The sequence below is a fragment of the Scomber japonicus genome, chromosome 7 (genome assembly GCF_027409825.1).
Source record: "Scomber japonicus isolate fScoJap1 chromosome 7, fScoJap1.pri, whole genome shotgun sequence".
Classification (NCBI taxonomy): Eukaryota; Metazoa; Chordata; class Actinopteri; order Scombriformes; family Scombridae; genus Scomber; species Scomber japonicus.
Genome location: NC_070584.1, coordinates 13248678 through 13261136, shown reverse-complemented (window position 1 = coordinate 13261136; position 12459 = coordinate 13248678). Strand labels below are relative to the sequence as shown.

Below are 12459 nucleotides of genomic sequence, written 5' to 3'. Positions count from 1 at the left end.
TATTTGTCACCTGCATTTTTCTCCTGATCATATCAAGGTCACACTTTATCAGGATGTAATGAAGAATAAAGGAGTACAAGGAGATAGCCTGCCATGATTTATAAGCAACTGAAGATGATAAATGAGATGAATTATGAAAGCAGCAGAGCAAACAGAACAATTAAAAATGTGTTCTGATAAGCATGTTTTATTCAACTAGTCAGTCCAACACAAAGATTATGAATATGTTTTGTTCTCAGTAGCACAGTCGGTTGGTGGTAAAGATTTAGAGTTCAGCTATGTGTGCTAAATGTCTGCAAAGAGTGTTTCAAAAATGTTGCATCAACAAGTGAAGCAACAACAGCTAACTGCATTATGAGATGTAGCAGACAGTGCTAACTTTAATTATGTTTGCAGCTGAGTAAGGAGTGTGTAAGGGTGTTCTGGTGCTTCAAGCGTGCTGTAGATCACAGATTTATGGATTATCTAAGAAAGTGTCTGGGTTTGTAGCCATGGCCAGATGTCTATGATGGAATAAGACACTGCGTATTTGCATTGTTTGCCCTTTTATTAGCACATTTGTAAGATGCTTGAAGGACAGTAAAATGTTTGATGCCAGAAAGAAAGCCAAGCAGTTACCGTACATGACAGACTGGAAGAGTATTGGTGTGTATAAAGAAGAAAATACCTCACATTTATTGCTTTGCTTATCTGTGCATGGACATATTGAGAAGTACTAGCGAATAAAGAAGATATATGTTGTGATAATAGTGACATTGCAGAAGAGTTACAGGCAACACCACTATGGGAATTTCTACCGCAATTAATTGTCTGATGATAGATTTAATACCTAGATGTTAAGTACTTGCACAAAATGTATTTAGGTTTATGAGTTATTCTGGCACCAAACAGCTACAACTAAATATTTTGCAGAAAACTACTGATGTAGAAAACAATGAGCTATGATTAATTTGATTGATGTTTTGTATACATTTATATTCTCGGTAGATAGTATATTATTATTATCATTTGAGTATCACCACACACTTTGGTTTTAATTTTTTTTAAAGCCAAGCTACAACTACAGTGTAGTGTACAAACAGGACCACAATACAGATCAATGCAAATGTACAGTTACTTTAAACACTACAATCACAATTTTAGTGTGTTTTTATTTTAGAACAGTTCACGAAGTGAGATTTTATCTGTGTTTAATTATAATATGATATAATACAATATAATATCAATTCATCTCCCCATTATTTTTTAATTGAATCAATACGTTTTTTGGTCCATAAAATGATTTAATTTTTTTTGTTTTGTTTTGTTTCCCAAGCCGATCCAAAACCCTAAAATATTCAATTTACTGTCACTGAAGACTAATGAAACCAGAAAATATTCACATTTGAGAAGCTGGAATCAGAGAATTAAAATTAGTGCAAAAGAGTCGATTATCAAAATAGTTATAATATAATATAATATAATAAATATAATACTTTGTGCAGTTCCGTCTTGTCACTACTAGGTGGCAGTAATGTACTTCGCAGCCTGTTAACTAACTGCCATTAAACACATAAGAAAGCAGCATAGCGTGGCTAAGATATGGTTAAACTTGTAGTTTAAACAGCATGCCGGAGATATTATCACAAACTGCAGATGTCGTACATGTCTCATGAGATTTCGGCATCTCTCGAGTCAACAGTCTCGCGCTGTTATATGACGGGCTCTCCCTGTGGGTGTCACACAGGTCTGATGCTGCTGCTGCTGCTGCAACTGCTTCCTGTATTGAACCACCACCAGTCAGAGCCAAAGCCCCTTTCGCTCCACAGCCCCGCACCGAAACACGGGAGGAAATTTTGTAGCTTGGACGCCGCTGTCCTGTCCTCCGGTGGGAAGCCAGTCGAGTCGGTCTCCTGGTGCTGCTGCCGGTAAAACCGCAGCGGCCCGCCTGTCTGCTGAAAGCCGAGAAAGCTGCACATTCGGACGGAGACGCGGGGCACGATTTTTTCCAGGAGCTGGGTGCTAGATAGTAGCAGCTAGCTGGCTAGTAGCAGCAGGTAGATAAGCTTGAAGAAGCAGGAAAAAAAGAAATGTGTTGACTCCAAATGCTATTAATGCACCTGAAACCTACCCGACTTGTAAAGAGCAACTCGGTATGATCCTCTTTTTTGCCTAAATATCTGAGTGACATGCTACCGAAAGTGTACTAACTTTGCTAACGTTAGCTAGCTACCCTGAGTTGATCCTGTTGCTCTTTCAGACTCAGTGTCGAACAAGGGAAAGGTGAGATTTAGCAGCTGCTCAGATCACTGCATCTTAGTGCATTATTTAAGAAAAGTCGTTTATAGGGTAGTTATTGAAATGGCTCCCAAAAGAAGACCCGTGCCCCTGAACATAACGCCCATCGGAGAAGGACAGGCCACCTCAAACACCATCGATGCTGCATCTGAGTGAGTAGCCCTGCTATGAGATGAAATGATTGTACTTTTGCTTCTATTTTTTCCAATTGTACTGCATGCACAGCTCATTTTCTGGATATTTTGCAGCTCTCGCATAAGTTCAGTCATGTCCACCATCATACTCATGTCTTAGTCTGATCATTTCTCTGTCTGTCAATGTGTGTGTTTTAATCCCTGCTGAACCCACTGTCTCCTCCTCACAGAGCTAACCTCGAGGCCTTACAAAAGAAACTGGGTGAGCTTGACCTGGATGAACAACAGAGGAAACGACTGGAAGCCTTCCTCACCCAGAAAGCCCAGGTCGGGGAACTGAAGGATGAAGATTTTGAACCCATATGTGAATTGGGTGCTGGAAATGGAGGAGTGGTCAACAAGGTCCGCCACAAACCATCGAATTTGGTCATGGCTCGAAAGGTGAACATTTACTTCTTGTCAAGTAGATTTTATTTGTATAGCACAGTAGCATACATTTGTTTCAGGGGGCTTTACCATCTGCACAGAAATTCAACATCCTCTGTCCTTAGACCCTTGATTCGAATAAGGAAAAACTCCCCCCAAAAATCCCTTTTTAACAGGTTAAAAAGTGACACGTCAGAAAGTGCAATGAATGAGGGAGTTCTCTCCCAAGATGGACAGACATGCTGTAGAATGGAACAAGAGAGACAAATTACAAAAATGCAGCATGGGCAGATATACGTATATTTATTCATATGAAGAATGTGAGCAATTGTGTTGAATTTATTGTTACAGGTGATGCATGACAGATGGAGGAAACTGAATCAAAACACATTCCTGAGTGTTTTCAGGAATTTAAGTTCAGTTTAGATTTTTATCATGGCACCATAAGAGCAGGCTCGGGTTTGCTGTACCAGCATCTGCATGGAGCAACACTTACTAGCTATGTGGAGGAAAGCATACCTACACTGTGATATAAATGCAACAATGACGACACACACCAGTATCCACCAAGAGTGTGTATATCATAAACAAGAATTTTGAACAGCTATAAGGGGTGCCATTTATCATCACCAATATTCCCGTTATAGACTGGTCACAGCATTATGCAGTTGGGAGGAGGGAGGAGGAGGGGGGGGGGGGGGTTGGTATGAGCTACAAATAGTTTTGTGAGTCTCGCACCAATTCAAAAAGAGTAACAACCACTAGTTATATAAAGTGGCAGCAAATTAGACACATTTTCAACATTTACCGGATGTTGGCCAATAAAGTAACAAGAAATAGTGTTGAAGAAATACCATATTTAAGAGATCTTTATCAAAAATACATGTCAGTATTTTTAAAGGAATATTCGTTAATATATTGTCAGATTTTTTTTAGCCTACTTTGTCTCTTAAATAGTGATATCTGTATCCACCTCAAACACTCAGTATCAGACAAAATCTCAAAATGATCATTGTATAATGTTGCTAAAGCTGAGTTGGTTAGTTTATTTGATACTGTATTTTGATGATAATGCAGGTGATACAGATTTCCAGACAGTAAGTGATTAGGACTCCACTCAGACGCTGTAGCAGCAACTTAAGTGAGCATAAACACCTTTGGGGCTACTGTCTGATAGTCCTGGTCCCCCTTTTGCAGATGATGAGGAAAAATTGGGGAAATATGAGTACATTATCTCCTTAATTCTAATGATTACAATTTTAGTTGTACCTGTTCTAATCAAGGCATCTACCTCTGAAATGTGTATTCCTGAGATGTCAGGAGGTCACTGTATGACGTAAATGCATGTGTTGCTTGCATTGTTGTCAGAGCAGCGGTTTACGGTTTCATCCTTTTACACCCCTCAGTTGATCCACCTGGAAATCAAGCCTGCCATCAGGAACCAGATTATCAGAGAGCTGCAGGTGCTGCATGAATGCAACTCCCCCTACATTGTGGGCTTCTATGGGGCCTTTTACAGCGATGGGGAGATCAGCATCTGTATGGAGCACATGGTGAGAGACAATGACCATCACAACTGATGTGCTTGGAAACTGGCATCTTATCTTTTTTATATAGCAAAAACAAGTTTATGAGTATTTTAGTCTTGTGCAAAATTTATAAATACACATACAGCTTTTATGAATTTAAACTGCTGTGTCAGATCTTTATTTGTGTGATATTTGTCTTTACAGGATGGTGGATCCTTGGACCAAGTCCTGAAGGAAGCCAGAAGAATCCCAGAGGAAATTCTGGGAAAAGTTAGCATAGCTGTATGTAGTTCACTGTTTCTATTGCATTTTAACATACATATTTTGAGTCTTTTTTTAAATGTGATATTCAGAAAATAATTCACCTGAAAAGCTCAAATTCAGAGATGACGTGCTTTTCATTTTTGAAAAAGAAGAGAAAAGGGCATGTCACCATCTTTGGCGATCTCCTATTAAATGCCTGCATTGGGAGCTGCAGTGTGTGGTCTTTTCTCTTGTTTTTCATTTGTTGTTCGGTCCAGCACCTGCTTTATTCGTTTTCTGGATGAGCTCGTCCACCACAAACTTTTTTTTGTGCTTTTCATTTTTGAAATGGTTTGGCAACGCTATAAAGATTCTCAAAGCTTGTTCATATACGTGTTTTTGCAATGCACTGCTCTTCAGTTGTGGGTGTGTGTTTCTTGTGGTGTTGCTCAACATTCTGTGTCATGCATGAGTCACAAACTACAGGGCCTACCATGCTTTACTTTACTCACATCTTGCATCAAGTCCAAATAACCATGTGCAGTAATGAAATAACCAAAATGGAAGTCTGCACAAGGGCGAAAGACGATGTTATTTCATGCAGTGTGTGTGTATGTGTATTTTGTTAATGTTTTCCTTTTCTTTTTTTGTTTACAGGTTTTGAGAGGATTAGCTTACCTGCGAGAGAAGCACCAGATCATGCACAGAGGTAAAGATATTTTCTAGTCTTGATATATGAAATTTCTCAGAATATATTATGCAAAATTGTCACAATGCTGCAAAAATAGAGATTAGGTTTTGTTTAGCTTATAAAATCTTGGAGGCGATTGACCCACAGTATTATGGGGGCATAATGATGAGGATGTATGTGCACCGTATAATTATTAATATTAATTAATATACAGATTCATCACTCTTTAGTCTAACTTCTGTAAAAAAAAAACAAACAAACATTTGACTAAAAGTACTAAAACCAAGGTGCTATTTTCACCATGGAGAGCCTTTGACCTAGATGACTAAATCATCATAGATGTGGTTCTAATTATATTTTATGACATGCTGAGAATTTTTTTACCTACTGCCTGATATTTTTAGGTTGTTTTTGTCTCGCAATTGCCATAAAATGTATAGAGATGCCTTAAGTAACCCATTAGGACAACTCAGTCATTCTCATTTAGCCATAATACAATGTAGATGTCTTTCTGTTTATGGACATTTGTTGTGGGTAACATAATGGTTCCCATTCCTGCCGTATTAGTGGTGGCTAAATTTTGCTGATGTTTGTGGGGCAACCAGCTGAGAATCAGGCAATGCAGATGAATATGACATTTAAAAAAAAAAAAAAAGATTATCCTCACTGCTGATGGCTGAAATACACATACAAGCATATAGGTATATTTGCTATTCCCAACCTTTGACCACTTTAAATGCACCACTTTGTTGAGGCCAGCACCAGTTCCCCCCCAGACTTTTTCATTTGTATTAATTGTCTTCATGCTTGTTCCCTCCATATGCACTGCATCAACATCTTAAGAGCTTCAGCACGCTTACCACAAGGCAGGCTATTATTTGGGGACATCACGAGCTCATGGATTTGTAGCATTAAGAAAAAAGTCCTGGTAAAAGTTATTTTATTTCATTAATGTACTTTATTTCATTAGAACAAAATCGCAAGTCACTCTATAGTAAAGTCTTAAGTTTTCCACAGCACACCCGGTAGGAACCATGGGTGTGTTGTTATGAGAAGTCCTGGTGAAGGCAGTGGTCAGACCTGCATAGTACCGTGCAGTGAAGTTTCACTGTGCTGCAGGGTCGGTGGTACTCTAGGACAGAGTTGTCTGTGAGCTCAGGCGGTAATTACAGCTTCTCAGATGTGATTATACAGCAGCCGCGCCCTGTTGACCCCTCCCTCCGCGTCTCCCTCCATCGTTCTCCCGCTTCTTCTTGCCATTTCTTTCTCTGTCACTCCTCACATGTCCTTGGTTGGTGGGAGAGGGTCACGCACACCACAGAGGACAGATTGCAGGGCTCTGCCTTACCCCATTATTTTGCAGGATGTTTTGCAGTGATGAGCGGGAAAATGCGGAGGACCGGTGTTGTTTATAACTGGAGCTGAGCAAGAGCTATTTTCTCCCCTGCTTGATGAACACAGCACCACAGACAAATGTGGAGGGTGCTGAGTGTGCCACCCGTGGCCCTTAAGGCAAGACAGGAGACCTGGTCTAAATATTTGTCTCTGAATTCATTTTATGCCAAAAAACATTCCCTACCCATCAGAAAAATCCTGTCATTATGTAGATCGCTCTGTTTGAAAACAAATTTGTTTTCAAAGCCTGAACATGTGTGTCTTTTTTGGTATTTGTTTAGTCATGATTTGTTATGGTAAGCAGCCCCCTCTCATCCTGATGTCTACATTTATTGTTTATCCCAAATTGTCAGTACTACTTTGTGTATGACTGGCATGTGTACGAAGAAAGACGCCATAAAAAAGAGTCTGGACATAAACATTTGTTTGCTTGTTCACGTCCCCTCTGCCACTTAGATGTCAAGCCCTCCAACATCCTGGTCAACTCTCGCGGGGAGATCAAGCTGTGCGACTTTGGTGTGAGCGGCCAGCTCATAGATTCCATGGCCAACTCCTTTGTTGGAACGCGCTCCTACATGTCGGTGAGTCAGCTCTGCACGCCTGCGCCCCCACCCCTTTTCCTCTGGCCCTATCCCCACTTTCCTTCTCCTCTTTTCTCACATTGCTCTTGTTCACTGGCCCCGCCCTCTGCCCTCCCTTCCTCTGGCCCTCCCTCACTCCCCTGCCAAGAAGCGAGGGCTGTGCCCAGGAAAGGGCTCTTTGGCAAAGACCTAGACAACTGTGCTCTCTTTCTCGTCCTTATTTCCCCTTATTTGTAGACACCTGGCTGGTGCAGCACCGAAAGTTGCTTTGTCCATCTCATCCTACTCCCACCCCCTACCCACAAAGCACCAGTGGCCTAGAGACAGTTTGCCCTTTTATCAAAATTCCCAACACGCACACACCTGTCCTTGCTCACCCTTCTGGATAAAACAGTCTGAAGCAACTTTTCACTTCCTGCCAAACCCTCCTATCCTCTGTCCTCTTGCCCTCACCACACCCCACCTCTTCTTGCCATAACACCACCCCCTCCTCCTCTTCCTCTCCCATTATCCTCTCCTCTACTTCCACTGCTTTCTCTGCCCATCCCTCTCTCCTGCCTGGCATCTTGGCTCTACCTGCCACCCTCTGACGTAGATCGTGTGTTTCTCAACAGCCGGAGAGACTGCAGGGCACTCACTACTCTGTTCAGTCTGACGTGTGGAGCATGGGTCTGTCCCTGGTGGAGCTGGCGATTGGCCGCTACCCCATCCCCCCACCAGACGCCAAAGAACTGGAGGCCATCTTTGGACGGGCTGTTCTGGACGGGGCTGAGGGAGAGCCTCACACCAACATGCAGAGGCCCAGACCACCAGGAAGGCCTGTGAGCGGTAAGAAAGGCAAAACCGGATACATGCTGTTTTTTTACATTCACGTTCTCAGGCTGAAAATAGAAATAACTACAAAGCTTGATTAATAGATGATATCAATTAATTTGTTGAGGAAAAAGATTGTAATTTTGTCATGATGTGTGACTATTCCTCAGGACACGGGATGGATAGTAGACCTGCCATGGCCATCTTTGAACTTTTGGACTACATTGTGAATGAGGTATGTGAAGACACCAACATACCCATCTCTCTACACGCAAGCACAAATTAGATGTCCGCATTAATTGGCCAGTCTCTGATCTTTTGAATCTTTCTTTCCTCCTCAGCCGCCCCCCAAGCTGCCACATGGTGTCTTCACTAATGACTTCCAAGACTTTGTGACAAAATGGTGAGCAATGGCCATTCTAGAGTCCAAAAAGCGCAGTGCTCTTATCTGCTCTTCCACAAAGAACCATGAGAGTAGATCATGCAATCACCAAGAACTGCAATTTCTACATTTGTTGTTTTTTTTGTCATAGTTGGTGTTGACCAAAATGCTGAAGTTTTTTTTTCAGAAACGGGTATTGTGAGGTCTGCAGAGGCCTCCAATAAAAACTTGGAGTTATTTATGCTCTCATGTCAGTAACCTTTTTTAACCTTGTTTTTGTCTGCAGTCTGATCAAAAACCCAGCTGAGAGGGCAGATCTGAAGATGCTGATGGTGGGTACCTCAACCTCATTTTCATGCAATAGTTTGATCACTTGATTGTTTTTTTCCTGTCAGTGATGTTATCGCTTTAAATGACGGTTTCTCATTGTGGTTTTCTTCAGAGTCACACGTTCATCAAGCGATCAGAAGTGGAGGAAGTGGACTTTGCTGGTTGGTTGTGCAAAACCATGAGCCTCAACCAGCCTAGTACTCCCACACGGGGCACCGAGTGAACAGGCCCACCCCACCCCAACTTCCCTGTCACACCTCTGGGTCTTGCTTGCATACACATACATAATACTGTACATACACAAGCCATCACACATATTGGCACTTTTCTCATATTGCTCTTGGGTAAAACGGTTTTGCCCCCCCCCCCCCATTTATTTCCTTACCAGCAGCAGGGCCCGTTGAGTCATTGTACTGTAAGACCACAGCTTCACCATGCCAGTGTCAAGAGTAGCCCCAGCTCACTTTTCCACACTGCTACAGAGGATGTAAAGCACCGAAGGGCTGCCAGTGTGTCAGCTGAATTTGCATTGATTGACAAACTTCTTTTGTATTGTTGAATATTCTGTATTAATCTTTTCTATGGCAACAGTTGATGGCTTGTGGAACTGTATTTTAATAAATTACCTGCTGTAGAGGTTTGGTAGGCTGAGAGAAATCTAAACATTATCTACTTGCAAAATCTAAATTGGTTTTATTGAAGGAAAAAGCAGCAACTTTCATTTAGAAACCCCTTTGTCACACTTATTCATGCTAAAACAGAGACCTTGCAGTTAGCTGCAATATTGTGATCAAATTTGTGAGTAGAGAGCGCAGGACAAACAGGCGCATAAGGAGCCCTTTACACTTTTTGGTAAATGAGCGGTCACTCTAAAGATTGTTTTTATTTTAGTTTTTTTTATTACTTTATTTGACAGGGACGGTGCATATTAATAACATCACTGAAAATATGTCACAGCCAGAAAATCCCTGGATCACTTTATGAACAATGTCACAAACCAAAGAGGGTACTCATGATTACTAAAGTTTTTCAATGCCTGATCAGTTTTTTTTTCTGTATGCACATTCATGAACAGTATATCAATGTACTTTGAATGTTTTGATTTTTCATTCAGTGAGCTACACTCTGATTGTGTTGACATTGTTTCGTCATACATTTCAATTCACATCCCACGCTATGTGTCACGAGAGGAGGCAAGTGTTGCGGAGGCCTGATGTATGCCAGAATGTCTTTATTGACATTGAGAAAACAATGATCAAAATGTATTCATGGGATGATATAGCATGGTTTATCTTTCTTATACTGTATGTGTATTTTGTTTCCCAAGATCATGGTGGGGATGATTAGCTGGTGTTTTTATGAAAAGCCTCTGCAATATCAATATGAAAATTCAATCATGTTGACTAATTAACCTTGTTTTTTTTCTTTGTTGTTGGTCTGTACTTCCCCCTGAAGTGTATTTGGTTATGTTTCCACTGTATTGCTATGTTTGGCGCTCCAAGCTTTCTCTTGGGGCACAACCAGCCTAGAGGCGTGCTTTTGGAAAAGACTTGGGTTGAAATACAATTGAAAACCTTTTCCCTTCGATTGAACCAAATTGTTTGTGTTAAAAAAAAACAAAAACAACTTTAAGTGGATCTTCAGACAACCTGAAGCAAACTTTTTCGAGTAGTACAAAGGGTTTGACTGACAAATTTAACCCAGGTCAGTGTTGGTTACATGGTGGTGGTGTTACTTGCTAGCCTGCCGTCTTGCTAGAGCTCTTATATTCTCTCTGCTTATGGCTGCCCTTTCTTATTCCCCCCCAAAAATGTGCATTCGTTCAAAGCAAAATGGATGCATTGTCACTTGTATGTGTACAAAGCTATATACAAAAATTACAGGAGTACTATTTTGCAGTCTTAATATACAAATTTTTGATTTATGTAAATGACAAGGGAGAAGAGTCATTTATTATAATATAAAATGTGTTGGATATGGTTATAATGTATAAAAAGATTAAAATAAAACTTATTTGTGAATGTACTGTAAGTTGTTATTAATGTATGCCCCCCATTAAAAAAACAAACAAACCAAAAACTATATTTATATATATATACATATACATATATATAATGCGTCTCTGTAAGACACTAAATCTGGATATGCACATATACCAGAAACTAAACCACTGGAAAACAAGCTGATGTTTGAAAATGAAACTTAATTCATAATTCATGGTTATGCTTTATATAAGGTTGTACTCAGGGGGCTGGTGAGTATTTTAAATATGATTCTAGTACATTGAAACTTTTTAATTGGACTAATATGAGCCAATGCAATCAAATCTTTCACAAAAAGTCTATTTTCAGTAAGTGCCAGCATGAGAGTTGACATTAACATAATAAAATTCTTGAAGTTCTTGATGACATTCATGCCAATAACGCAAATTTGAATTCAAAACAATCAATCTGAAATGAAAAGTCCAAATAATTAGTAAAACATTTTTTAAACTTTCATTTATGTGTGTGTTTGTGTTGTCATTTTCAGATAGTCCAGACCCACTTTCATACGTAACCAGATACGTATGCGGAGATACTCGTTTCTGATTGGCTGACAGGGGCCTATATAAAAATGATACAGAACAGTAGCAGGTAACCATAGCAACGTCACCTATGGTACATTACTGTTAGCCAACTTTCAGATAAAAGAGACCACATACAAAGTTTGTGACAAGTTGACGAGCTGAAAACAGAATATTTCTAACTTTTAAGTGGTAAGTGGACGTAGGTAACATATATATATGTATATATGTGCATTTTAAAATAGCCTATTAGTGGTCAATATTAAAATGGTTAGCTTATTAAGAGTGAAAAGTTTAGATTTAGAAGCTTTACAGACAGTTTGTGCGGCCCAATAAAAAGTCCAATTTGCGGGTAACTTTGGACCTGAGTAAGCATTAGCTAACCTCTTTGCTGCTTGACCCCCGGTCAAGTGTAGGCCTGTACACATGTTTACTATCAGCCACCAGGTCATGCGCCGATCTGTAACTTTAGTCGGGGATTCCTGTCAACTGCCTTCTTTTTTCGGGGCTAGACTTAATTAAAGCCATCATTCAGACAGTAATGACAAACGCAGATCTGATGTGGGGTGTCTGGAGTTGGGTAGGACCAGTTTATATTGGACTGAAAGGCGACATTGCCATAAAAGTGTCTGACATCATCTCAGACTGCCATGGGCTGAGAACAACTAATTTTGACTGTGGGTAATTATTCCAAAACTGAATAGAGGGCAACTTGTGTAGGCTAAATATTATGTTGCCTATTTTATGTGTAAGTGTATGCTGTTTTATTTCACTTGGGCTACAACTTATCCACCTGCATCCTCTTCACTTAACATTTCAAATTATAGCAAGTGAGTGCACCAAACGTCCAAATACTGCAATTCATTTGTGTTTCTCTAGTTCGAAAGCTGCAACTTCCCTGTGTTTATGCAGAGACTGCGCTGAACAGTGCCATCTAGGAAAAGGGTGTGCCACTGCCTCCTCCTGCCATACCTTGATTCCCATGCATGGTGATCCACGCAGCGCCAAGCCCTGCTGCACTGTGGGGCACGGCTCCTGTGAGACTGGAGCCAAAAGACAACTGTTTATTTGTAAAGTATGTCCTTTCACGTTTGT

At 40.5% G+C, this 12459-nt stretch overlaps 1 protein-coding gene across 1 annotated transcript; it reads left to right on the top strand.

Annotated features, from left to right (window-relative positions):
- Nucleotides 1-1759: 1759 nt before the first annotated feature.
- map2k2a (mitogen-activated protein kinase kinase 2a) lies at nt 1760-10845 on the top strand. The gene is made up of 11 exons (XM_053322264.1): nt 1760-2429; nt 2642-2852; nt 4244-4390; nt 4571-4648; nt 5267-5318; nt 7152-7276; nt 7891-8104; nt 8260-8324; nt 8431-8492; nt 8758-8803; nt 8914-10845. Exons 1-11 carry the CDS (start codon nt 2341-2343, stop codon nt 9022-9024), a joined length of 1200 nt encoding a protein of 399 aa, XP_053178239.1. The 5' UTR covers nt 1760-2340; the 3' UTR covers nt 9025-10845.
- The last annotated feature ends 1614 nt before the right edge of the window (nt 10846-12459 follow it).

Bases quoted from the DNA above. Each gene is read 5' to 3' on its own strand.
- map2k2a (XM_053322264.1), top strand. From the start codon at position 2,341: ATGGCTCCCAAAAGAAGACCCGTGCCCCTGAACATAACGCCCATCGGA. The intron at 2,853-4,243 runs GTGAACATTTAC...TACACCCCTCAG, and splicing joins ATTTGGTCATGGCTCGAAAG to TTGATCCACCTGGAAATCAA. The intron at 7,277-7,890 runs GTGAGTCAGCTC...GTTTCTCAACAG, and splicing joins GAACGCGCTCCTACATGTCG to CCGGAGAGACTGCAGGGCAC.